The sequence below is a fragment of the Pelodiscus sinensis genome, chromosome 12 (genome assembly GCF_052426305.1).
Source record: "Pelodiscus sinensis isolate ZL-2025 chromosome 12, ASM5242630v1, whole genome shotgun sequence".
Lineage (NCBI taxonomy): Eukaryota > Metazoa > Chordata > Testudines > Trionychidae > Pelodiscus > Pelodiscus sinensis.
The window spans coordinates 45,958,308-45,985,217 of NC_143063.1; the positions used below are offsets into that span (position 1 = coordinate 45,958,308).

General features: G+C 54.2%; 1 protein-coding gene and 1 pseudogene across 1 annotated transcript in view; both read right to left on the reverse strand.

Annotated features, from left to right (window-relative positions):
- LOC102459691 (meckelin-like) overlaps nt 1–20,229 on the reverse strand; it is a 35,230-nt gene extending 15,001 nt beyond the window's left edge. Inside the window, exons 1-13 of the mRNA XM_075939937.2 lie at nt 19,213–20,229; nt 15,957–16,018; nt 15,533–15,598; nt 14,122–14,222; nt 12,842–12,914; nt 12,185–12,262; nt 10,291–10,356; nt 9,478–9,619; nt 6,183–6,300; nt 5,279–5,369; nt 3,170–3,226; nt 2,130–2,228; nt 866–964 (exon numbers count right to left, since the gene is read on the reverse strand). Coding sequence (XP_075796052.2) covers nt 866–964; nt 2,130–2,228; nt 3,170–3,226; nt 5,279–5,369; nt 6,183–6,300; nt 9,478–9,619; nt 10,291–10,356; nt 12,185–12,262; nt 12,842–12,914; nt 14,122–14,222; nt 15,533–15,598; nt 15,957–16,018; nt 19,213–19,477 — 1,317 coding nt within the window. The 5' untranslated portion in view covers nt 19,478–20,229. The remainder of the gene's footprint in view (nt 1–865; nt 965–2,129; nt 2,229–3,169; nt 3,227–5,278; nt 5,370–6,182; nt 6,301–9,477; nt 9,620–10,290; nt 10,357–12,184; nt 12,263–12,841; nt 12,915–14,121; nt 14,223–15,532; nt 15,599–15,956; nt 16,019–19,212) is intronic.
- Nucleotides 20,230–24,350: 4,121 nt separating this feature from the next.
- LOC149523749 (extracellular calcium-sensing receptor-like) lies at nt 24,351–25,858 on the reverse strand (annotated as a pseudogene).
- Between the last annotated feature and the right edge of the window lie 1,052 nt (nt 25,859–26,910).

The following is a 26,910-nucleotide window of genomic DNA, read 5'->3' on the forward strand; positions in this document are numbered from 1 at the left end:
GGACAAAATCTGAGGTCACACTCCACCCACCAGTAGGGAACGGCTGCTCTCGCCCACAGTGGATTCCTCGACACTTTGTCTGTCCCGTTTTAAATATCCCAGGCAACTGGACTTCCATCACTTGCTGGGGGGAACCTTTCCACAATCCCATGCGTCTCCTTGGAGGAAGGAGACATCCCCTGGTTTCTTTATTTTGCGCCTGCTTCCACCCTCAACAATCTGACTCTCCCTATCCCCAGAGGCATATTAAAAATGCAGACCCCGGAGACTCAAAGAGTGTGTCTAGACTACACCTCTCTGTCGACAGAGAGATGTAGATTAGGCACGTTGAAAGTGCAAATGAAGCCGGGATTTAAATATCCCGCGCTTCATTTGCATAAACATGGCTGCCGTTTTTTTCGAAGCTGAGCTTTTCCGGAAAAAAACAAAAGACAGCAGTCTAGACACAGACCTTTCGAAAAATAAGCCCTTTTTCGAAAGATCTTGTAAACCTCATTTTATGAGGCATAAGGGATCTTTTGAAAAAGGGTTTATTTTTCGAAAGATCCGTGTCTAGACTGCTGTTTTTGTTTTTTTCTGAAAAAGCTCCATTTCGAAAAAAAGCAGCAGCCATGTTTATGCAAATGAAGTGCGGGATATTTAAATCCCGGCTTCATTTGCCCTTTGGACGTACCTAATCTACATCTCTCTGTCGACAGAGAGGTGTAGTCTAGACACACCCCAAGTGTGACTTGAAACCAACTCTATCAAGCACCAAATCAGGCCGATCTCAGTGAGGCCAGAAATAAGCCAAGAGGCCCCATAGCTACGAACTTAGCAGTCAGGAAAGAACAGGCAAAATGCATAAAGACACACAATGACTCACCTTGAAAACAATGAGCCAATAAATCCCGGTCCCCAAGGTGACCATGAAGAAGGCATTGGCCAGGGCGCCAGCAAAGAAGGCAAAGAACTTGACTAAAATCTGCGGAAGGAAAAGGGAAATGGACGAAGATTAGGAGAGACCCAATCTGTTGTATAGGTTGGCTTGACCCTTGACCTTTGCCCAGCGACCAGCTGCAGGAAGTTCGAATCTTTTTTTACACCCAGAAGGATCCCAAAGAGCTTTACAGATCCTGGGCCATTTCAGCATGGATCTCAACAGGCCTAGCGTCCGCTGACTTCAAAGGGAGCGGCACCCTGCTTTCACCACTGACAAATGTGGTCCTACACGTAGCAATCACTCCATGTTAGATCGAGCAGTTCCCTGAAATGCCTAATCAATAGCTGAGCAGCTTGCAGATGGCTTCATGACGTCATCTTAAAAGTGGCTGGATTGACCTCTCTAGCCCAGCTGTAGGATGGATTCAGGGAGAGTCAACACAGGTGCCTTTGTCCCAAAATGATATGGAGGAATTTCCACACACATGCACCCGAGTGCTTTCTATCCAAAGCTCTCAGGTGTATTATAAACATGAATGCGTGAAACCTCTGCCTCCCCGTGGGGTCGGTGTTATTATTCCCACTTTACAGAGGGCAAAACCGAGGCAGAGACTGGTTAGAGCCAGGAGTAGACCCCAGTGTTCTCACTCCCAGGTTTCAGCTATACCCACAGCTTTTAGCCCTGCCTTTGCGTCCCAGACCAAAGAGCAGTTCTCGGTGATCTCTAAGGAGACTGATTTGTGGGGAGGCTGGAAATCACAGGGAAGGGTAACCCTGCATACCTAGGAGAGCTGCATGGAAACAGGGCACCAAGCAGACCCACAATAGATGTATGCACCAGGGGCAGAGGGAGTAGATGGTCTGAGGTGAGGGAACCTGGATACAACAAATCGGCAGAGAGGGAAAGGAGTCAGACAGCAGAGGCCACTTTGAACTGGATTCCAATCCGGATCAGATGCTGGTGGAGTTGACCAGAGTCATGAGTGTGATCCTGCTTCCTAGTGACAGACTAGTCCTATCTAGACGTATTAAAATCTAGTAGGTAGGGATGGAAGAAGACCGTGAGATGGAGAATTTGCAACAGGGCAGCTGGGAATTGGGGAGCCACTGTTAAGTATATTTGCAGCGCTGGGGTATTGGGCCACGTTCAGAAGGCAGCAACATGCAGCGTACAGGCACGTAGCCGGCACTTACAAACTCTTCCTTACTATGAAGCCTATATTCTGAAGTCTAGACCTCCGCACCCAACTGCTGGTCTTCAGCAAGGCATACAAGGCTGCCAGGGAGCCCAGGACGGCCAGCGCGATCTGTCAAAGAGAGACGTTAAGTGTGTCATTCTTTCCAGAACTCAGAAGAGAAGGCAATTGGCTGGAGGGACGGAATCGCAAACCTCAGCTGAACACCATGGGTGCGGGGGTGAACGCCCAGCAGGGGGAGGCAAGCCCTAGCCCCGCCCCTTCTGCCTGAAGCCCCACCCCTTCCATAACGCACCCCTCAAATGCAGCCAAGCCTTGCCACCATGGCAGCAGCCGGCCCTCCCCCCAGGATACTTCTCCCAGCCCCGACCATCCCCTGACCCCTTAGTCTCCCTATTCCCAGACAGTGGTGCAGCCCCATCCTTCCCAGCCTGCTGAAGCGCCTAATGGCCAGAGACCTGGGCAGCCGTGTCGCAGCCCGATCCTTCCTGGCCAGGTGGAGGGCCGGGCAACCGCATCATGGTTCCAGCCTGGCCTGTGTGGCCAGAGCATGGGAAGGCAACAGCTTCCCCGGCCTGCTACCTGCAGCCCGTGCTGAACACTCACTCCTCAGGCGGTCTGGCTACTTGGTCATAACGGTCCCTGTTCTGGCCTTAAAATCGATACATGTGGGAATAGGGCCATGAGATGGCTACAAATCTAACTTGCCCTGGCTTCTTTCACATGCATGAGACCCATGCACACACGCCTCATCATGCCGTATCTCGTGTTGGAGGCTAACAGCTCCTCTTCTACTAAAACTACTGCGCTGTCAGGTCCCCGGTCTGCTTATCACCCAGATCCCTGCTGGCCTCATGTGGTCTCCTAACTGGTCGCCATGGCCGCTTCCTTTTTTTATTTCTTTAAGGCTGAACCCACGCAGCTCCCCAAGTCTTTTCACGTCTGTCCTTCCCTTCCTGCCCAGAACTGCCTTATTGTCTCCTCTGGACACTTTCCAACCTCCGGGTAGCCCGTGGCCCCTCGTGCAGCACGTGGGACTGACCACTACTCACATCGGTGTCGCGCTGAGACGTCCCAGGACTCTGCGTGTATGACACTGCGAACGAGATCTGCCGGGGAGAGAGAGACACCAGTGAGCAAGGGAGGCAACAGCCAGGCAGCTTTGGACAGGAACTGCCCAGGAGTCCCAAGAGTGACTTGTAATTTTTGAGGGGGAGAGGGGGTTCCATGATGCAATTTTCAGAAAGTGCCGGGCTCCTGGTGACGTAGTGGGGGGGCTGTCTGCTCTGTAACCCGGGGTCCCCCTGCGCTGTGAGCTGTGATTCCTGCTGACTCACCCATGTGTGTATTGGCCCAGACACGTAGGGCAGTTAGCAAAGCTCTTCCCAGGAGGAGAGACAAAGGGAGGGAGGTGGAGATGAACACCAGGTGTCAGGGGAAGGATCAGTTCCTGGCTGGAAAACATGAAGGGAACAACCTAAGCTGAGGACTGAGGGTCTGGTGGTTGTGGTGGGGGGATGGACCCCTTAACCTCAGGGGTCTGAGGCATCCTGGCCTTGACTCCTGTAGCCACATCACGTCTGTGCTGTGCTGTATCCTGGGGAAGCAATAACCCCCCTCTGTTCTACTGGCCGGCCAAGGCTGTTCTTGCTGCTGCAGGATCAAGGGGAACCCTGACGCATCATCACACTCCTGGCCTCTGAACATCAGCTTTGTGTTGGGTTGTGCACCGCCGAACTCCCTAGTCACTTGGGAACGCCTGGCCTGGATGTGAGCGCCAGACCTGGCAGTCCAGCCCTGTGTCTATCGGAGTAGGGAATAGCCTGGCAAAGTCCTGATGGAAACAGGCTGCCGCTACTGCTTGCAAAGACCCCGTCTACAATGGCCAACATGCACCCTGGCAGCAGTGGCGGCAGTAGCTGTAGAGTAGGTAGGACACGGGGGCTGTTGTCTGGACCAGCTCAGCACAAGGTTAGCCATCACCATGGGAAACATTCCAGAGCCTGCCTCAGCCCTGGCCTCAGTATGGTTACCGCCTGGGGAGCTGCCTCTGGGGAATTCTGTATGGTGGGTGTTACAGTAGTGCCGAGAGTCTCCGACAGGGAACAGCATGCCAGGCACTGTACACGCCCCTAGGGAAAGACAGGCCCTGCCCCCAGGAGCTCCCAGCGTAACTAGACAAGGCAGACCACAGGCTGGAGGGGGAGCAGAGTACAGAGAGGAGAAACGAATCACCCAGGTTCAGAAATCGAAGGGGGGGGGGGGGTTCCTGATTCCCAGACCCACTAGCCCACGGTGAGGAGAGTTGCTAGTGTGGATGCAGCCTTTGGCAAAGCAGCTGGGCACAGTGACACGTGTGTGCCCCGGAAAATGGACTCAACAGTGTTTGGCTTTCGGGCTTCTGTTCCTTTGGCAGAGTTAGACTGAATGTTTCCCCTGCCCACCCCAGGTTGCTGAGTGGGGTGCCCCGTCTATGGGATTTGTCACACAGCACCTGGTAATAGCTACGCTGTCCCACCAAGGAGGCTCTCGGATGTCCGAGAGACCTCCACGGCACTGCTAAGGAGTGTGGGCACCAAGATCCAAGCCCCATTAAGGCAGGGCTGAGAACTGGGCCCGAAAGGGGCAGCTGACCTCCCCGGGAAGGCATCTCTGGCTAAAGGAAACGAGCAACCTCTTCCGAAAAGGATGCCAGCGCCGCTAGAGACTGTCCTTTGAGAGTAGCCAGTGAGCCAGTCACACACTGCCCCAATGTGTCCGACCGGGTCCACACAGGAGATCCCCCGAACTGCACTTTGTTTTCTGGGCTCCTGTGCCTGCCTCAAAGCCACCATCAGTTTTGGCTCTTCATGCATGACCCCACACAGCCCCCACCCACCAGCTACCTGCTCAGAGGGCGAGTTGGTTGCATTCCCTACCTGGCTGGCAAAGCGTGGGCTCGGGGAGGGAGGGTACCATTGAACTCAGTCTCAACCCGGACATCCAAGCTCATTCCCAGCTCTAATTATCACCTGCTGAAACAACAGCTGCCAAGCGCTAGGGAACTCAAAGGAAAGTCAGGCAGGTCTTGTTGTTTCAGCTGCTTCATTTCACATTATTTCCCTCCCTCCCTCCCCCTCTGCAGCTCCCGCCCAGGGGACCCTGCGGTGCCACAAACTTGCCTGTGTGGCTGCAGTGCTCTCTTGCTTTGCATATTTCACTGTCAACAGGAAAGCAGCCGGGTCTCCTGGGCTACTGGTTGGCAAGTCAACACTGCATGAGCCAGCGTAGGAGGGAAAAACCAGAGAGGGGTTATCCGGGGGACAGAGCAAATAATTGGCGAGGCGAACAATGAATTTTAATGAAACCTCTGTAGGAAGCGAGGGGAGGGAGTTGAGTTAATTGTGCAGAGCGGGATGGGGAGATTCGATTTTTTTTTTTTGCAGAGAAAAGACACGTAGAACAACATCTCCTTGGGGAGGGCGAGAAAGGAGGTGCTAGTGGTAAGCTGGCAGGAATACGTGAGAGAGCCGGTGGATGGATATAAATACCATCTCCGCTGGGCAGACCAGGCTGCCGGGGAGCACAGCTTTGCTCTCTCCGACAGGGCAGTGGGTGGGCATTCGTGTCCGTGGAGGCGATGAGGTTACACAAATAGCTGTGTCCTGCCCACACGTCCCGGCACTGCATTAACGCAAGGGTAGCTAGCCCGGTCTGGGCTCAAATGCAGATAGCTGGACTGGTAGCTTAGGCACAGGGCTATGCAAAGTCCCCAGGTTAGATAGAAGCAAAGGGCACTGAGATGCCACAGAACATGCCACAGTCCTAGTTAAAGAGCCAGCCCTTATATTTTAACCCCCGGGCTTCTGACATGCTGCAGGGTTCAATCTCTGCTAAAAAGGAAAGGTTATTGCACCACCTGCCTTCCCCTCCTCCAGACTGTGTGCTCTGGGGCTTGGCCTCCTGCAGAGCCAGCCACACAGTACTGAATTTCCCTGGAGAAACGCCTGTACCATCCCTTCTTTGGGATAAACATGGAGGAGCTGGAATTGTTGGCAACCAAAGAGGCTGGCCCATGCACTTTACCTTAGCAGTAGCCCTGCTGCCAACGTGACAGAGGCTGGTTGATTGGACAGGTTCCCTTGTCTGCCCGAGAGCCCATCAACCAGAAAGAATCTTCTTAGCCTGTGAGACCTCAGGGAGGCTGAAACACACAACGAAGGGGGTTAGCTGCATACACAGATGCACCATTTCCGGGACCCAGGGCAGTCAACCAAGGTGTAGCCTCAGAGAAGGGCTGCAAATGTAACAGGCACCTCGCTACCTATTTACACAGACGCCCACCCCACAGACAAGAACGCCCCCAGCTCTCTGCTCCAAGGCAGCTTACACACCCTCATATTCATCCTGCCCGTCAGCCTTTTCACTGGTCATACTATATTACTACCTCGCTCTCCTCTAGAGCTTCTCATTAGTCGATCTCAAAGCGCTTTAAGGAGGTCAGTCTCCTTATCCCCATTGTACAGGTGGGGAAAATGAGGTACAGAGAGATGACAAGACTTGACCAAGGTCACCCAGGAGGCTAGCACCAGGTCACCTGAGCCCCATAGTAGCAGAATTCTAGTACAGCCCACAGACTGAAATGTGAATGGCACAATTTTTGGTAGCGACAACCATCTCTCCCTCCAGCATGGATTTAGTTCACCTGCTCTGTGGTTTTCAGGCCGATTTTCCAGGCCCTTTAAGCACATGTGTAGCTTATTCCCTAGAGAAATCCCATAGGAGTCAATGCAGCCTCACTAGAGTAAAAGTCTAAATGTGCTTAAGAGTTTGCAGGGATGGGGCTTGAATTTGCTCGGATTCTTTCGGCAGAACTTCTTCATAAGGATAAATCCAAACCAAAATAAATCCAGCGAGGAAGCTAGTAACTGACCCAAGTGCCTTTTAAGATATAAGAGGTGGACAATATGTCACAATTTTTTTAAAATGAAACATGCCTGCTTTCAAATCCACAATCTTGAGCACAGGAGATCCCATTTTGTGGGAGAATTTCTGCATTTGCAAACCCAAAACAACTACACCACTCAAACCCACGCCACTTTGACAAAGTAGAGCCCAAATTACATTACTCTGGGCCAAAGGGCTTCCCCAGAGGTCACAGGGTTGGGAACAGGATCCCCTGCTCCCTACCACTACCTGGCCTTAATGTTTACTTTGCACTCAGCCACTTACTAATGTTAAAACTACCCAAATAGCCTCACTTGAAGACAGGTAAATATAGCATCATCCCCCATTCACGGATGGGCAATCTGAGCCCCAGAGATGTTAAGGGCATGAGTTTCAGACACCTCCAGACACAAAAGCAGATTTAAAAAAATGTACCCACATTTGTGTGTCTAATCTGTGTGCACAGTTACCATAATTGCATGAGCAGATATGTTAATTGTGCATGCAAGTGACTGGAAAGAAAGCATGCTGCCATTTTTGCATGAGGATGGGACTGGAAATCTGGACCCGAGAGACTTGTCAAAGTTCTCACAGCAAGTTAGTCTGCAATGTCGGTGTCTCCATGTTGGTCCCATGCTATAAGAGACAGAAAATGGGTGAGGCAAAACCTTTTATCGAGCTAATCAAGTCAGTGTCAGACCCAGAATTAGAATTTAGGTCTCTTGAGTCTCATGTCAAAACTACAGTATTTCCAGGAAAATCCTTTAACAAAATTTTCAGAACAGCAACAGGAAAAAATGATCACATTGATATGCAAAATCCTAAACACACAGAGAATCAGGCATGATTTGAGCATGCAGCATGCAACCTGTGTATTGCTTCATTGAAATGACTAACTAGTGACATTCCTGGCTATTTGCATGCCAGTACCTAATTGGTGTATGAACAGTAATAGAGAGGTAGCCGTGTGAGTCTGATCTTGCTAAAACAAAAGGAAAAACTATGTAGCACTTTAAAGACTAACAAGATGGTTTAATAGATGATGAGCTTTCGTGGGCCAGACCCACTTCCTCAGATCATATCAGACTCACAAGATGGTTTAATGGGTGATGAGCTTTCGTGGGCCAGACCCACTTAAAGTGGGTCTGGCCCATGAAAGCTCATCACCCGTTAAACCATCTTGATAGTCTTTAAAGTGCTACATAGTTTTTCCTTTTAATTGGTGTATAGTAATTGTGCATGCAAATTAGGCACCCAATTGGACACACATTTTTGGATAGAGTAAACTGCATTTTAAAGGTATTACATTTGAATAGACAAAGGTTTCATTAAGTACCCAGGGATAGGTTTTTCCTACTTTTCACAGCCAAAGTCTTAGCCAGTAGGAACAGATCTTCCAAGCAACAGCAGCCAGTTTCTAATTCCGGAGGCACAGGCAGGTCTGAACAGTCTTTCCTACAAGATACTGGTCTTAAGAGTCATGACTGCGTTTTTAAACCAGTACAGGCTAACGGGCTGGAACATATTGCTGTCTCTCAATCGCTCATTACACAAAGAAATAGGCTTTGATGGGGAATAATCCACACCACAACCAACGTTACGTGTCCTCTGTGCCGGAGAACGAAATGTAAGGTCATTGGGTCCAGGCACCAAAATGAGGAACAATAGACTGTGTGCTTGGGCCAGACACAAGCCTTTCGGGACATCAGCTGTACAGCAATAGCAAAAGAGCACCAACAAGAAACGCGGATGATGAATCAGTGGTGCAAGACTTCGCCGTGTGATGAAAGCAGCTCAGAACTCAGTGCAAAACACTCGTTCAGGCCTTTTCCTGCAGATTCACTGGATTCCTGCTTGTGAAGGGCAGGCCTGTGGAGCATGAATGTCAAAGCAAACCAGGCAGGCTGAGCAAAGCCCATTGCCTTACAATGAGTCACTAGTCCTGCCTGAGTGCTTAGCAGAACAGGTACATGGCTCACGAATATTCGGAGTCACAGAGAAATGTTTTCAGCAGAGAAGCAAAAGCAAAAGCAAACCCACCCCACCTTTCTACCTTCAGGGTGCCCCTTATCTGGGGAAGCTGGTGCTGGCGGTGGTGATGCTCACAGGTGGGCAGGGTTTGAGCCCATGACTTTGGGGTCCCCACTGTCCCTGGGGGGTGGGGCTTGAGCCCTCTACCTCTGGCAGCAGGTACCTTAGCCACTGTGCCACTGGTGGAGCCCTCCAACTGCCCTACGTTTTGGGCCTCCCTTATCCTTTGTTCATCCCCAGGTTGCCAGGTGCATCCATCACCAAGCTGGTGGTCACAGAGAAATGTTTTCAGCAAAGAAGCAAAAGGAAACCCACCCCAGGGAACCCAGCCCATCTCTCTACCTTCAGGGCGCCCCTTATCCAGCCTTCCTAAAGGGGAACCGTGGAGAGCCCACACACTCACCTGGGCTGTTCAGCTGCAACTGGGGACTCACGACCGGGACCGGCCATAGCCAGTCCCCCTGGGCGTTGGAGAACTGCAGGAACATCTCGTAGAAGATGGGCTCAGGGATGCGCCTCAGCAGGCTGGACACCGGCACAGTGCACTGTAAGGTAAAACCAGGGGGCTGAACAAAGATGCGGCGTGACTAGCCCTCCCTTGCCTGGATGTCGCTTTGCTGCACCGCAGAGACCTGCCCCATTTTTAAGAAGAAAGAGGCAATCTCAGGGTCTTTAACAAGCCTAGGAGTTGGGGGACAGTCAGCCCCTGAGACGAAGCACTGCTCTCGGGTGAAAATCTGGCCCTCCAAGCAAAATGAGCCAGTTTGCCTTGACGAGGCTCCTTCCCTGCCCGGGGATTCCAGGGACACCGGGAATGTCAAAGCAAGACAGATAAACAACCCACCCAAGGCCCCAGGGGGAATCTGTGTCAGAGCAGACTAGATCCCAAGAGCCCCAGCGCTGGCGTACGGACACAGATGCATTAGACAGCAGTGTCTGACCACAAAATATCATGAATCGATTGAGCATCATTTCCAAATGCATTAACCCGGGGTGTGGGTGGAGGCAGAGACAAGTCTCTGCTTTGGCTCAAGGGAGGGAAATAAATCACTAGCTCTGGAAACCCGGTGACTTATAAGGGCGTTTCATTGCAAGGCCGCCATGCAAGGCCTGCGGCAAACAGCCCGCTGCCCCCTGCAGCAGCACCGGCGGAGGGTTCGTGCTAGTTCAACACAGGGACCGGGGAATGACAAGGAAGGCGCAAAATGGAACTCACGGACTGTTGGTAGGATGTCCCAAAGGAGTAGGCCGCATCGAGGGCACTCTGACGGTCTGCACAGAGCTAGCAGGGGGAGGAGGAAAGGCGTTGAGACCAGGCAGGGGTGCCATGCACCAGAGACTTCCAGTTCTGCTTTTTGGGACACCCTTGCACCTCTGGGGAGGTCTGAGCCCCCTGGCAGTGTGGAGACCCCCCTGAACCTGCGCGCTGTCGGGTGATCAGCCTCCCCGGAGTAGAAAGAGGGGAAGGAGGTGGGCAGGTGGCACATTTCAGTTTGGGGGTTCACTTTCTCCCCTCTCTCCTGCCTTCATTCTCCTCTGGGTGCAGACACCCGAGTTCCCACCAGCGTTATGAGGCGGGGTGCAGAGTGATCCATCAGCCACAGCAGTTAGAGCGGGAGCCTTTTCCACTTCTTCCGGCCAATGCTGAATTGTTCCCTGCTATTTTATCCCATCGCTGGCCCATCTACCACCACTTCCCTTGGGAGACTGCCACAGCGTGGCAGATCAAGGTGTGCTCTCCGCGATCCAACCTCCACACGCCGCCTCAGATAGCTCCTCCTCCCATGGTACCCGAGCACCTCCCAACCCTTTCCCGGAATGTATCCCCGCCAGCAGTCCCTGTAAGTGGTGCACTCGGGCGGCTGCTCAGAAGAAATTCAAATATCGCCCAGCTGATTAGCAGAGTGCCCACAGCTAGGTTTGGTGTTTCTGTTGGTGGTGCACATTCACACATGCCTTGGTGCACATAAAAATGATTCCGCACATGGATGGAAATGATTAGAAGGAACATTACTCCCCACCGCCCCTCGTTGCGAGGCAGAGCAGTGCTTCCATCCTCATTTCACAGGTGGGAACCCAGACTGGCAGTTGGAGGCAGAGGTGAGACTTAAATCCAGGTCTCTAAATCCTAGCTTAATGCCTAACCCACTACATCATTCATCCTTCCTTCAGTTCTCTCGATAAACTCCACTGTTCCATCCTAACTAACCCCTCCAGCCCCCAGCCAGCATCAGCCCCATTCAGACAATTGCTGTTACATATCCCTTTGCCAGGCTGGACATACGTCAACTTGTGATCTGCACTCAGCAGTTAGATTTTCAGCCCCAGGATTATTTTTGTTGCTTCTCTGATTTGTCATCAATAACTCTGGTAACTATGCCCACACAGCTGGATGAAGACAGCTGGTTCCTCCTCCAGTCTGTGGTGTGTAGCCTTTGCCCATGCAGCCCTAAAACTCTCCTGGCCGTTTCTCCTACCAGACTGGGAACGCCTGTCTAATTTGCTGCCCACTGTCACCCCTGCTGCTACAGCCTTGCTTCTGGGTTTGCCCCTTCCATTCATATCTGCTCCATGCTCCGAATGGCTCCAGCCCCCTACATCTCTGCCTTGATTGTAGTTCCTCCTAAATGTAATGTGATCTGCAGTTTCCATCCTCAGACTGGTTCCTCCCCCTTATAGGACTTTAATAAAGATGTTTAATGAGAAGGCCCTTAACACGTCAACCCTTGTGATGCCCAGAAAACACCTCCCTCAACAATCATTCTCTTTGTTTTTGGTTCTTTAGCCACCTGGTTCTCCGTGTCTCCACTCATCCCCCCCGCCAGTTAGAATTAAGGTGGCGAGTGGGTGTCATGTAGCTTTATTATTACATGTCTGCGGAGACCCAGTGGTTCAAAAGGGGACCCCAGTTCTGCTAATGTTGAGGGATCAGATGAAATTAAACTACTCCCTCCGTTATTGGTCCTGCCATGAGGGCAGGGGACTGGACTCGATGACCTCTCGAGGTCCCTTCCAGTCCTAGTATTCTATGATTCTATCTCCGAGTGCTAGAGCTAAATTCCCCGCATGGGCTCTGAGGTCACACCAAGGAGAAAATCAAATTAACTCACTTGCAAAGTGCCGCCTGTTACACCCTCCCAGCCTAAGAAGTTTCCCCTGGCGTCGTACTTCACCAGCTTGAAGTTGATCTATTCAGGGTCGGGAAGAGGAAGAGACTCAGCAAGAACAAAACTTGGCAGAAGAGCTTAGCAAGTCCAAGGGTTTTCCATGCCCAAGCGCAGGTAGATTGCATTTTAGAACTGCCTTTATCTTAGCGAAGTGCAGGGTTGCCAGGGAGCTTGTTCTCAGCGCCCAGGCCAGCTTGCTCAGTAAGGTCATTTTAGAGGCGCATGGTTTCCCACGGAGAGAGATAACTTAGATAAGAACAGACACACTGGGTCCATCTAGCCACACTGGGTGTCCTGTGTTCTGACAGTGGCTGATGCCAGCTGCCCCAGAGGGAATGCCCAGAAAAATAATCCTCAAGGGACCCATCCCCAACTTCTGGAAACTTAAGCTGTCCAGGTCTCTGCATGGGCACCAAACGAGACCAGGAAGGGGCCAATACCCCACGTACAGCAGTTTAGGGTGAAAGTGAAGCAAGAGGGGCTCTAAAAGGTGCCAGGAATAGGCCCCGGGTTAAGGAGTGAAGAGCAGCTGCATCATTTCTTGGCTTTTAATTTAGACACGTGACGCTGCAGGTCGGTCTGTGCCTCAGCTCTATTTACCTTGGAGCTCTTCCCAAAGGAAAGCGGAGGCAGTCCTGTGTTGCTATACAACAGCTTTGGAAGGTTCTGGCTCCTGAAAACAAAAACAAATCCTGTCTCCTTTAAATAGATATGGATGTAGGCGCCAGGTTAGTCCAACTGCAGGTTGGCCCTCCCTGGTCCGGCACCCTTGGGATTTGACCAGCCCCGAACTAGGGAATTTGCCAGTCCTGGGGAGATCCCTTGCCACTGGCTTTCAGTCCACAACCCCTCCCTGCTGCCGGATCCGCTTTTGGCTCTGGTCCTAGGATCCAGCCACTGCCGCTGGACTTGGGCTCAGATCCCAGGCCCCGGCACCCTGCCACCGGCCAGCTGGGAATCCCTGGGACTGGAGTTCTCTGGCTACTTCCAGCCCCTCTACTGCTGTCTGGGCATGGGGCTCCCTCCCTGGGGTCATGGATCACTGGCCGCAACCAGTCCCACTACTGCCAGCCCGGTCAGAGCTCCCCGGGACTGGGGCTCCCTGCTGCTGCCGGACTCCCAGCTGGCTCCTGCTCCCAGCCACCAGGGCTGTTTGGTCCTGCTGGAGCATGGATGTTGCCGGATCAGAGAGTCTTGGATGTAAGAGGTTCAGCCTGTAGTGATCATCTAAACACCCTCAGTGTCTCCCAAGCAATCTGGATTATCAGGAGTCTGCTGCTTTTTAAATGACTTGGACCAAAGCTCTATTGGATCATCTCACCCTGTGCATCCCCCTCCCAATCCTGCCCCCTGCAGGATTTTCACTCAGCTTTCACCTCTAGGGCACCGTTTTGAGCCTAGGCGATGCCAGTAAAGACCAGGATCAATTCGCTTCTGCTAGTTGTTTGGTGAGCGAATAGGTCTTATTTCCTCCTATCCACATGCCAGAGCGATAATATGGGCGCCTAACGGCCAATTTTCCTGGCCTCCTCAGCAGAGAAACCTGCTGAATAAACCATGAACACGGAACTACCTCGTCTCACCCTATTGCTGGCACCTTCTGGGTTAAGGTCAACATAGATTGGGCCAGGAGAGGAAAATATAATAGGAAAGGAACTTCCACTGCCTATTCTGGCCCAAACTCAAACCCCATGGATGGCACAAGGCTCGATGTATGTACGGGTCACGCGAGGGAAGGATGCGCTTGCATATTCTCTGCACGAGGACTCCATTTTGGCATGAAGAGAGGGGCCGCCGCTCTCCTGCTGTCAATGCCCTTCCAGCGGCAGCGGCTTGTCACCCAGCTCGTCACCCGGCTCCACAGGCCCAACGGGACTTACTTAGCCTTCACGTACAAGTCATAGGCCCTGCTCTCCCAGGAGAAGGCGTTCAGAGTGACGGCGTTGGTGAGGAGCTCGCAGGCCGTCAGGTTGCAGGAGTTCTAGGGAGAGCGCAAAGAAGGCCGGGTTGTCATGAGGGAAAGGCACGGGGGTTATCCCAATACAACCACCCAGGGGGGAGAGGAATAAGCTACCCCATGCTAGCAACCCCATCGAGCACCGGTACAGCACCAGCCATCCAGCTCTTGTTTTACTCCTGCCGTTTCAGGCTAGGTGGCTTGGGCTTTCAAGTAAGACAAACAAAGACAGACAGACAAAACAGCTCTCCCCGAGAGAAAGCAGCGTGCACCTGCCCTTCTGAGCTCCTCTGACTTCCATCCCAGCCCGCCCCTTTGATGGCAGACTTCCTTCATGCGACAGACACCCCCAGACAATAGACTCCTGGCAACAAAAGCTCTCTCGGGGTGGTACACAGCTCCCTCACTGTGGCAAACGAGTGCCTCACAATATTTACCCTCCTAACCCACTAAGGCAGAGCCGTTATTCCCATTTTACAGGGGGGAACATTGAGGGGCAGAGCAACTAAGTGATCTGCCCAAAGTCACATAGCAAGTCTGTGGCAAAGCAGAGAAATGAACCCACCCTCTCTCCTGAATCCCATGCTCACGCCCTAGCATCTAGACCAGGGCTACTCAACTTTGGAAGCCCGGAGGGCAACAATGATACTCGTAGCACATGCCGAGGGCCGCAATTTAAGTGGGGTTGCATGTACATGCAAATATATGCAAATATATGCAAATAATTTTCTTCACACTGACGGGCACGATTACAAAGACTAAGCCTTAAACGTGGCCAGTGTGAGCCAGTCAGCACCTCTCAGGCTCTGCCCACTAGGCTAAGCAGCCAGCACTTCCCACAATGCCTCAGCACTCCCGGCACCTCCTCCCTGGGAGCTAGAAATGCTGACACCCTGCACTCGCCTGTTCCGGCCAGCCCCTCCGCTTGCGTCTTTCAACGCTCGCCCCGCCTGGGAGACACCTCGCCGTTGCGGAGCATGTTCCCAGTGGAGGCCACGTTCAAAGGATCCCACCTGTGGGCCACGGGTTGAGCCCCGTGTAAACCCAAACTGCACTGTGGGCTGCAAACCACGGGCCGCAAGCTAATTAGCTCTGATCTAGACCATCCATCTTAGGGGAGCCCACAGCTTCCCCGGGCCCCAGGCAAGGGGTCCACACCACCCAGACCACGGCGCCCCCACCTTCCCAGGCATCCCCAACAGCCTTCCGGAATGCTCCATGGGGATGCGGGGCCCTGAGGCAATTGCCCCCTTGGCTCCCCCGTTAGTGGGTCTGATCCTTCTGCTCTGAAGGGAGAGGAAACCGCCCAAGCAGGTAGCAGCTGAGTTACTTACATTGCAAGCCAGGAAACTGCCATCCAGAAAGGTGGCCTCCCAGAGCGAGGCGGGCTGCCGGGAGCTCTGCAGGGAAGAGAACAGTCTGGATGCAGACGGGGCTCGGGGACACTGAGGCTCTGTCTACACTGCAGCCAGCACCACGACATGTGGTTCGCATGCGCCAGCTGGCTCTGGTCTAGCGAGAGCAAAGAAGCAGCAGCAGCAGCCGCCGCACCGGTGGCATCAGCGGATCGCCACTGGGCTACCTCGCCTGGGAGCAGGCTCTGGGCTGCTGTGGTGTCCCTGGAAGCGTTACCGGCGCTAGCGAGAGCCAGGTTAGCTCTGGCGCGCTGTCTGGGGGCGAGGCCGACACACCGAGCACTGCAGCCCGGGCGTCCCGAGACAGGGATACAGGTGGGGTGGGGACCCGATTTGCACCTACACAAGCATTGCACTCCGCCGCCCAGTCTGTCGCCCTCGGGCTGGTACAGACACAGCTCAGGCCTAGGAAAGAGAGGCGCATCAGCAGCTGCGGAAGGTGGGAGCTGCCGGGTTACCACGTCAGCACTGCTCAGGCCCTGGCAGGCCACTCCACCGCCCACCCCCCACCCCCACCCTCGCTGGAGCTGAGTGGAGCTCTGCCGACACCTTTGCTGCTCGCCAGCATTCAGCCTCCGGGTAGGGTTGCCACCTCGCTCATTGCACACAACTGAACACCCTGCCCCTGCCCTGCTCCAGCCCCGCCCCTTTCCTGAGGTCCCACCCCTTCTCCAAGACCACACCCCCTCGCTCCAACATCTCTCCCTCCGTCATTCCCTCCCCTGCACCTTCACTGGGTGGGGGCAGAGGTTTGGGGTGCCGAGGGAGTGAGGTCTCCGGCTGGGGGTGCGGGATCTGGGTAGGGGCTGGGACAGAGGGGTTCAGGGTGTGGGAGGGTGCTCAGGGCTGGGGCTGGGGATTTGCATGTGGGAGGGGGCCAGAACCTGCCTTCTCCCCGCTGCACTGCCGAACAAACTCACCACAGCCCAGTCAGCGGCACGGCCTGGAGCCCCCAGAGCCTTTTTAAACTGGCTGCTTTGGTTGAAAACAGGCTGCCTGGCCACCCTGCCTCCCACTGGCAGAGGCAATAGAGACGCACCGGCGTTGGCCAGAAGAGATGGCGGAGCACTGGGCTGGCTTTGGCTCATACGCAACGGAGGCTCCTCCATCAACGCAAGGTGGACACCCACGGCCAGGGGCCCAGGCAGGTTTTCCATGGCGTGCGCGGCTTTTCAAAGCGTGGCCGAGGCTCACGACTGGTCTGCGACCATCTTGCAGGCGGGCCACAGGCTCAGGGCTAACCCACAGTGGGGAGCCCATGCTGGCACTCCAGGCCCACACGCCGCCCCCAAGGGTTGGCTTCCCACAGTGGGGAGAGGGAGCCCCGAGCCTTGCAGGCTGTCTCCAGCTCGTGGGGGGATCCATCTGCTGCTAGTCCCCCTCCCCCCAGCTGGGGAAACAGCCGTGCAGGAAACTGCTCACCTGGAGACTTTCCCTGCTGATCCCATTGGTCGGAATCCCTCCCGGACACGCCCCCTCAGCCCACTCCTGCGCCCAACCTCCCAGCCAGACCCCCCCACCCCCCCCCAGCCCGCTCCCGCGCCCAACCTCCCGGCCAGACACCCCCACCCCCAGCCCGCTCCCGCGCCCAACCTCCCGGCCAGACCCCCCCACCCCCAGCCCGCTCCCGCGCCCAACCTCCCGGCCAGACCCCCACCCCCAGCCCGCTCCCGCGCCCAGCCTCCCGGCCAGACCCCCCCACCCCCAGCCCGCTCCCGCGCCCAACCTCCCGGCCAGACACCCCCACCCCCAGCCCGCTCCCGCGCCCAACCTCCCGGCCAGACCCCCCCACCCCCAGCCCGCTCCCGCGCCCAACCTCCCGGCCAGACCCCCACCCCCCCCACCCCCAGCCCGCTCCCGCGCCCAACCTCCCGGCCAGACCCCCACCCCCAGCCCGCTCCCGCGCCCAACCTCCCGGCCAGACCCCCACCCTCAGCCCGCTCCTGCACCCAACCTCCCGGCCAGACCCCCACCCTCAGCCCGCTCCTGCGCCCAACCTCCCGGCCAGACCCCCACCCTCAGCCCGCTCCTGCGCCCAACCTCCCGGCCAGACCCCCACCCTCAGCCCGCTCCTGCGCCCAACCTCCCGGCCAGACCCCCACCCTCAGCCCGCTCCTGCGCCCAACCTCCCGGCCAGACCCCCACCCCAGCCCGCTCCTACGCCCAACCTCCCAGCCAGACTCACCCCCTGCCCGCTCCTGCGCCCAACCTCTCAGCCAGACCCCCACCCCCAGCCCGCTCCTGCGCCCAACCTCCCAGCCAGACCCCCACCCCAGCCCGCTCCTGCGCCCAACCTCCCAGCCAGACTCACCCCCAGCCTGCTCCTGCGCCCAACCTCTCAGCCAGACCCCCCCCCCACCCCCAGCCCGCTCCTGCACCCAACCTCCCGGCCAGACCCACCCCCAACCCGCTCCTGCACCCAACCTCCCGGCCAGACCCACCCCCAGCCCGCTCCTGCGCCCAACCTCTCAGCCAGACCCCCACCCCCAGCCCGCTCCTGCACCCAACCTCCCGGCCAGACCCACCCCCAGCCCGCTCCTGCACCCAACCTCCCGGCCAGACCCACCCCCAGCCCGCTCCTGCACCCAACCTCCTGGCCAGACCCACCCCATCCCACTCCTGCGCCCAACCTCCCGGCCACACCCTCACCCCAAGCCCTCTCCTGCGCCCAACCTCCCGGCCAGACCCACCCCAGCCCGCTCCTGCGCCCAACCTCCCGGCCAGACCCACCCCAGCCCGCTCCTGCGCCCAACCTCCCGGCCAGACCCACCCCAGCCCGCTCCTGCGCCCAACCTCCCGGCCAGACCCACCCCAACCCGCTCCTGCGCCCAACCTCCCGGCCAGACCCACCCCAGCCCGCTCCTGCGCCCAACCTCCCGGCCAGACCCACCCCAGCCCGCTCCTGCGCCCAACCTCCCGGCCAGACCCACCCCATCCCGCTCCTGCGCCCAACCTCCCGGCCAGACCCACCCCATCCCGCTCCTGCGCCCAACCTCCCGGCCAGACCCACCCCATCCCACTCCTGCGCCCAACCTCCCGGCCAGACCCACCCCATCCCACTCCTGCGCCCAACCTCCTGGCCAGACCCACCCCATTCCACTCTTGCGCCCAACCTCCTGCCCAGACCCACCCCATCCCACTCCTGCGCCCAACCTCCCGGCCACACCCTCACCCCAAGCCCTCTCCTGCGCCCAACCTCCTAGCCAAACCCTTATCCCTATTCCGCCCCGTAGCAACCTCCCAACCTGACCGCCTCTCCCCACCTCAGCCTGCTCCGGTACCCATTTTGTCATCATGGGTGGTTGGCTGGTGGGCTGTGGAAAGGTTTGTGTTGAGCAAGGTGGGCCAAAAAGTTGGAGAGACGCTGTTTGAACGCAAACAAAAGACAGGCCCGAATCCCAACATTAGGGTTTAGGTTTCACAGCATCTGCCTCCCCCTGAGAGCTCAGAGCTGGGGGGCTGGCTTGGCCCATTCCAGAGCAGGAGCCCTGAGAGGTGCCAGAGGGAGTGAGGGCACCGGCTCACTGCAAAATTCAGCCCCAAAGGCCGGGGGTACTCGGATCCGGACCCACCTTACAGCATCGCCCGCTCCCACTCACCGTCGGGGCTTTTCACCAGGGCCTCCCCACACGGACTGCACTGAAACAGCTCGGTGTTGAGGAACTGCCTGGGGCCGCAGTTCCCTGGCGGGGTGGAGCTGCTCTCCGTTTGGCCCAAGCAGCAAAGCGGGCAAAGCAGCCAGGCAGAGAGCAAAAAGCAGCCCCCTAAGAAGCGAGACATCCTGTCGGCGCTCCAGCGGCTGTCTGCAGGGCTCCCCTCCACAGCCCTTCGCCGCTTGCTGGCTGGCTGTGTAGATAACCGCATCCATGGTTACCAGCACGGGCAGTTCTGTGTTGTTACACACCCGAAACCCGGCTCCACTCAGCACGTACCTGGAGTAACTAAGACACTGCTGAGATCTCCCTCTGCTGTGAGGGCAGCCGTGCCCAGGAGCCAAGAGTGGCAGGGATGCGACCAGCACAACACCCTGGCAACAGGTACCTTGGGACAGATGCACAATGCAACTGCTGACTGTTAGTGTAGGATCCTAACAGGGCAAATTGTGGGGGGAAAAGGAGGAGTGTGACGGGAAGTAGGTTTAATGAAATGGCAAAATAAAATCTGCATCTGTCTTGCCCCTTCCTTAGAATCTTGTGTTTGCTTGTAATGCTCTAAATGGTCTATTCTCTGGCTTCAGGGGTGGGGAACCTAAGGCCAGGGGCGCACATGCGGCCCCCGGCTTGCCTGGATCTGGGCCCCTGAGGCTCAGAGCTCCTCCCCCCAGCACTGGGGAGCCTGTGCTGGTGGGACAGTCCCCCGCTGTCTCCCACTGATCTGGAGCACACAAAATGTATTAGCCTGGGGCCCCCCAAGTGCTGGTGTGCGAGGGGAATGCATGGAGAGTCTTTCTCCTCAGTCGGGGGCCACATCACTGAGGGGTCAGAAGAACATGGTTAGTCGGCCTGAGAACGACAGTCACTCTTTGAAGATGCCTGCTGGTTTGCAGAGACAGCAACCAGTTTATTCTCACATCTGCAGCCGCTGCGAGAAGAGGGACACACACAACTCTCTCGCGGAGCCCATACATTTGTTCTTTCTTGTTTTTATTCTGAGAATGCGAATGAGAGTTACATATTCCTTTCTATGTCTATTGAGGCATGAGGCGACAGTTGTACAAGTGGTGTTTCAAGCCTGAGGAAACAGGACAGGAAGGCAGAGAGAAGGCAATGCAAAGAAAGAGTGAAATAAAGTGTTACCAAGAGAAAGCAAAGGAATAAGTTCACTTATTCAGACTTCTTCATGGGTACTCTGCCTTCATAGATCTATTTAATGAAGCAACAGCATTTATCTTATTAATACAGCCTTCATGAGATGCTTAAATACAAAACATTTCCATGCTGGACAGGTAGAGACCACAATTCACAAGATTAGCTCAAACTAGCTACTGGAATAAAGGGAAACAAGAAGACTTTTTATAAATACATTAGGGCTACGTCTACACTGGCATGAATTTCCGGAAATGCTTAAAACAGAACAGTTTTCCGTTATAAGTATTTCCGGAAAAAGAGCATCTACATTGGCAGGATGCTTTTCCGGAAAAGCCCTTTTTCTGGAAAAGCGTCCGTTGCCAATGTAGACGCGCTTTTCCGCAAAAAAGCCCCAATCGTCATTTTCACGATCGGGGCTTTTTTGTGGAAAACACTGCTGTGCTGTCTACACTGGCTCTTTTCCGGAACAGTTTTCCGGAAAAAGGACTTTTGCCCGAGCGAGAGCAGCATAGTTTTTCCGGAAAAGCAGCTGATTTCTTACAGTAGATCGTCAGTGCTTTTCCGGAAATTCAAGGGGCCAGTGTAGACAGCTCTGGGCTTATTCTGGAAAAGTGGCTGCGTTTCCGGAATAAGTGGCCCAGTGTAGACACAGCCGAGAAGCAAGAGGAAGACCAAGGACAGGGTAGGCCCACTGGTCAGTGAGGAGAGAGAAACAGTAGCAGGAAACTTGGAAATGGCAGGGATGCTTAAGGACTTCTTTGTTTCGGTCTTCACTGAGATGAAGGAACGCCTAACAGTGATTGCTAGTGGGAAGGAGGTAGGTTTAGAAGATAAAATAAAAAAAGAACAAGTTAAAAATCACCTAGAAAAGTTAGATGCCTGCAAGTCACCAGGGCCTGATGAAATGCAGCCTAGAACACTCAAGGAGCTGATAGAGGAGGTATCTGAGCCTCTAGCTGTCATTTAGAAGACTGGAAAAGGGCAAATATAGTGCCCATTTATAAAAAGGGAAATAAGAACTACCCAGGAAACTACAGACCAGTTAGTTTGACTTCTGTGCCAGGGAAGATAATGGAGCAAGTAATTAAGGAAATCATCTGTAAACACTTGGAAGGTGGCAAGGTGATAGGGAATAGCCAGCATGGATTTGTAAAGAACAAATTATGACAAACCAATCTGATTGCTTTTTTTGATAGGATAACGAGTCTTGTGGATAAGGGAAAAGCGGTGGATGTGGTATACCTAGACTTTAGTAAGGTGTTTGATACGGTCTCGCATGATATTCTTATCAATGAACTAGGCAAATACAACTTAGATGGGGCTACTATAAGGTGTGTGCATAACTGGCTGGATAACCGTACTCAGAGAGTAGTTATTAATGGTTCGCATTCCTGCTGGAAAGGTATAACAAGTGGGGTTCCGCAGGGGTCTGTTTTGGGACGGCCTCTGTTCAATATCTTCATCAATGATTTAGATATTGGCATAGAAAGTACGCTTATTAAGTTTGCAGATGATACCAAGCTGGGAGGGGTTGCGACTGCTCTGGAGGATAGGGTCATAATTCAAAATGATCTGGACAAATCGGAGAAATGGTCTGAGGTAAACAGGATGACATTTAAGAAAGATAAATGCAAAGTGCTCCGCTTAGAAAGGAACAATCAGTTTCACACATACAAAATGGGAAGCGACTGTCTAGGAAGGAGTACGGCAGAAAGGGATCTAGGGGTTATAGTGGACCACAAGCTAAATATGAGTCGGCAGTGTGATGCTGTTGCAAAAAAAGCAAACATGATTCTGGGATGCATTAACAGGTGTGTTGTGAGCAAGACACGAGAAGTCATTCTTCTGCTTTACTCTGCACTGGTTACGCCTCAGTTGGAGTATTGTGTCCAGTTCTGGGCACCGCATTTCAAGAAAGATGTGGAGAAATTGGAGAGGGTCCAGAGAAAGGCAACAAGAATGGTTAAAGGTCTAGAGAACATGACTTATGAAGGAAGGCTGAAAGACTTGGGTTTGTTTAGTTTAGAAAAGAGAAGATTGAGGGGGGACATGATAGCAATTTTCAGGTATCTAAAAGGGTGTCATAAGGAAGAAGGAGAAAACTTGTTCATCTTGGCCTCTGAAGATAGAACAAGAAGCAATGGGCTTAAACTGCAACAAGGGAGGTTTAGGTTGGACTTTAGGAAAAAGTTCCTGTCAGGGTAGTCAAACACTGGAATAAATTGCCCAGGGAGGTTGTGGAATCCCCATCTCTGGAGATATTTAAGAGCAGGTTAGATAAATGTCTATCAGGGATGGTCTAGACAGTATTTGGTCCTGCCATGAGGGCAGGGGACTGGACTCGATGACCTCTCGAGGTCCCTTCCCCTCCTAGTATTCTATGATTCTTTCCCTAGGAACCTCCTGGACCCAATCAGCCTCACTGGCTGAATTCTGGAGTGTGCTCTATTTAGTTTTTAAAGATCTTGAAGTCGCTGTGTTTACCAGATGTTGGGCCAAATCCATTCCTGCCACAACTCCAACGCCAAGCCAATGGTGAAAGACCTGATGTGTATTCGACCCATTTAGTGTTGTCACTGATGAATCAAATGATGTTGACTCAAAGGAGTCCCAGCATTAGCCCAAAGCTGGGAGTACACAGACATGCTATTTCCTTAGCAGGCACATGGTGGGGCTACAAACTCATTAATATAAGACAGCAGGCAGCTCCACTACCATGGCCAGCAGCACAGCAGTGTTCTGGATATGGGTTTTGCTGGGCTTCCTTCCCCAGGTAGAACAAGGGGCTAGGATAAAAGCATATATCCCATTTCTTAGGGTTTTATCCTGCTGCCCATCACCCTAGCGCCTGAGCACATTCCACGTCCAATGAAAAGCAAAGTCCCTGGAGGGGTTATGGAATCTCTTCTCTCTGTTTGCAGTCAGCACTCTGAGCGTGTTAGCATTTTGGGGGGGTTTGATGGGGGTCTGGAAATAGACAGTTCTCTCACTGTTGGGGGCAGGGGAAGCAAGGTGTCTCTCCCAAGCCACTTCAGTATTTACCGATGACCTAGTGCTGGGAAAGGATTTAGCGAATAGGACACCGAGAAAAAGACAGTGGGTGAAATAAAGGTGATGGTGCCAGCTCTTGGACATTGCGGGTTGGGTTAACTCACAGACAATGGCACTCATTCCTGCGGTGCGGGGTCAGCCCGTCCCAGACATCGCACTAACCATCAGGCCAAGCGGGAGTCAGAGCACAGAGTATCCGAGCAGGAGTGGGGAGCTCTGGAAGTTATCCCTGGCTCTGCCATGGATCCACTGGGAGATCTCAGACAGGCACTGGCATCTCTGTGAAATGGGGATCATCATCATTTAAGATGGGGGTTATAGCAGTGCCTAGAGGCCCTGTCTGAGATCAGGGCCCCATGGTACCAGACACTGCATATGTGTGTGTGTGTGCATGCCACACACACACACACACACACACCCTCTGCCCTGGAGATCTTGCAATCTAGATAGGCAAGACAGATAATGGGTGAGCGAAAGGAGTCTTTTGATCCCCATTATATAGAAGGGGAAACTGAGGCACCGAACTTTTTTTTTTTTTTTTAATGACACGCTCAAGGGCACACTGGGAGTTCGTGGCTGAGACAGGAACTGAACCCAGATCATCTGACTAAGTCCAAGCAACCAGCTTTCCTGCTTTTGGCAAAGTAGTTTGAAGATGTAGAACTGAAATATCCTCTGTAAATACAGTATAACCAGATAACTGGCGAGGGCTTTCCTGGCAAAGTCCCCTTTTATGTTCACCACCATGGGAAGCAGCAGAGCAGGAGGGATTTCTTACCCTTCCCTTCCCCACAACCCTCACCCAACCTCTCTTCAGCTTGGCCAGAGCAGAAGAAGAGGGGGAGATGGCAGTCCCTTTAGAATGCAGCGTCAAGCACTTATTTGAAAATTGCCAGATGCAAGGGGATTGGCAGAGTAGAACTCCATCCTCCGAGAGAGACCAGGCAGTATCGGAGGAGGGCAAATGCTTGGAAAGGCAGCAGAAAGAGGCAAAGAACTGCAGATGTGTTTGTTATCCTAGGCAGGGAGTGGGTTTTCATGGCAGCAGGCAGGCAGGGAACAGAGGTACCCACTGCTGCAGGAGAAGCTGGCGCCTGTTTTGTTGAAGCACACGATGAACAGATAGACGGAATTCTTGGGGTAGGAATGCCTGGCCTCAGGTGGGCCAAGAAGCCAGAGAAAGCAGATGATGCACTGCAGAGCTGGGAGGATGATCAGATAAAAGCTGACCTGCAGCTTTGTTGGCCTTCCCAGGGGAGTGGCGAAGGCAGCCAGAATCCGGACGCCTTTGGCCAGGATGCTGGAGACACAGAGCAGGAAGCTCACCCTGAAGGCCATCTGGCAAAGTGTGCACTTCCGACCTGCTGGCTCCCCAGTGACAAGGAGCTGCTGGCAAAGGAGGCCACATGGCAGTGGAATGTGAGCCCTCCTGTAGCTTAGTCAATAGGGGTATCTCTGTGCTTCACACATAGCGCTGGGACAGAAGCTAGGAGGACCCCCTCTCCGCTAGCACGGTGCTGGTGGGCTCAGAGCAGAAGAGATACACACATGGCAGAAGAGATACGCATGGCCTTCTTCCTGCAGGAGGCCTGGTCTCAGCAAGACCACTCGCCCGCAGGACAACACCCAGGCTGGATTGCAAATGGACAAGCTGTAGTCATGTTTCCCATGCACTACAATTACTTCCACTTCTCCTTGCTTCCCATTTGCCTTCCAGCTACAAGGAACTCTCTCCGCAACCTAGAACAAAGGCTCCAAGACTTTCAGAACTAGGAGGCTCTTAAGTCCATATTTAAACATCTAAATTCGTGGCCTGAGCTGCTGAAAACTGCGGAGTCCCCTGCAACTCCCATTCAACTCCATTGCCCCAATGCAACAATGCAGTACAAAGGGAGAAAGGACACAAAGGGAGCAGGGGTGGGGAACCTCAGGCCCGGGGGGTGGATGCAGCCCCTGGCTTGCCTGGATCTAGCCCCTGAATGTCAGGGACCCCCAGCATTGAGGAGCCTGCACTGGCACTCCAACCCCCCCACTGGCCCACCATGGGGCTGGAGCACACAGTCTGCTAGCCTGGGCCCCCCCAGGCTCTGGTGCAAGGGGCATGTGGGGTGTGTCTTTCTACTTCTCAATCAGGGGCTTCTCACTTGTGTGCAGCCCCCGACTGATTTTCTGTGGGTCAGAGGCCCCAGACCCCCTGCCATAGAGGATCAATGTGTACCCCGGAACATAAGATCTGGTCATCTGAGCTAGCCCATGTTTCAAATGGTTGTCGAATTCCCCAGCCCTTGCCCAATCCAGCCAGCTTCTTGCTCTCTGGCAGGGCCCTCGGTCACTCAAACTCCTGTGGGCACCCTCCGGACCAGCAAAATAGACCCACCTGCTCCATGCTGTATGCCCCAGGGCTGCAACCCTCACGTGCGTGCGTAACAGCAGTGCTGAGGCCAATCCAGGGGTAGCATTGACACTCCCCTGGGTCACAGCCTCTGGAGCAGGGAGAGGGCAGCATCTGCAATTCAAACACAGGCAGAGTGGAAGGCAAAGTCTAGCAGGACACAGAGAGGCCCAAGAGCCTTGGGGAGTTTATTGCTTGAGGCAGGAGGATCTGGCAGGGCCAGGAACAGCACGTGCAAACCCACCCGCTCCCTGCTCCTGTCCAAGGGAGAAGTGGGACTGGTGGTTTCAGACCCAAGCAACTGCTAGAGACAGGCCCTCATCAGGAATCGGGGCCCACAGCACAGCCAGTCTCTGGGCCAGCTGATGAGTGAAGCTGGCCTATAGAAGGCTGCTTAAGAGGCAGCAGCAGCAGCCTGGATTTTAGGTTCAGCAGCGGCAGCTTGGCAGGCACTCAAAGCATTTGCCCCTGGCCGAGATAACATCTGTGTAGGCCTGTTCCCAGCTTTGTTCCAGCTCTGCCCCAGCCTCACTACTCTCCAGATAAGCCTCCGACTCCTGACTTTGGCTCTGGCTCCTGGCCTCCGTCTCTAGCCACGCCTGCCCACATCCTGGTCTCTGACTGCCAGAGGAAGGGGACCCACCAATCTTCCACCTCCTTCTGCCCTGAGATGTCCCTGTCCCTTTGCCAAATGTATCTCATAACATAAGAACGTAAGAACGGCCGTACTGGGTCAGACCAAAGGTCCATCTAGCCCAGTATCCTGTCTGCTGACAGTGGCCAGCAGCAGGTGCCCCAGAGAGGGTGGACCGAAGACAATGATCAAGCGATTTGTCTCCTGCCATCCCTCTCCAGTCTCTGACAAACAGAGGCCAAGGACACCAATTCTATACCCTGGCTAATAGCCTTTTATGGACCTAACCTCCAGGAAATTATCTAGCTTCTCTTTAAACTCTGCTATAGTCCTAGCCTTCACAGCCTCCTCTGGCAAGGAGTTCCACGGGTTGACTACACGCTGTGTGAAGAAGAACTTTCTTTTATTAGTT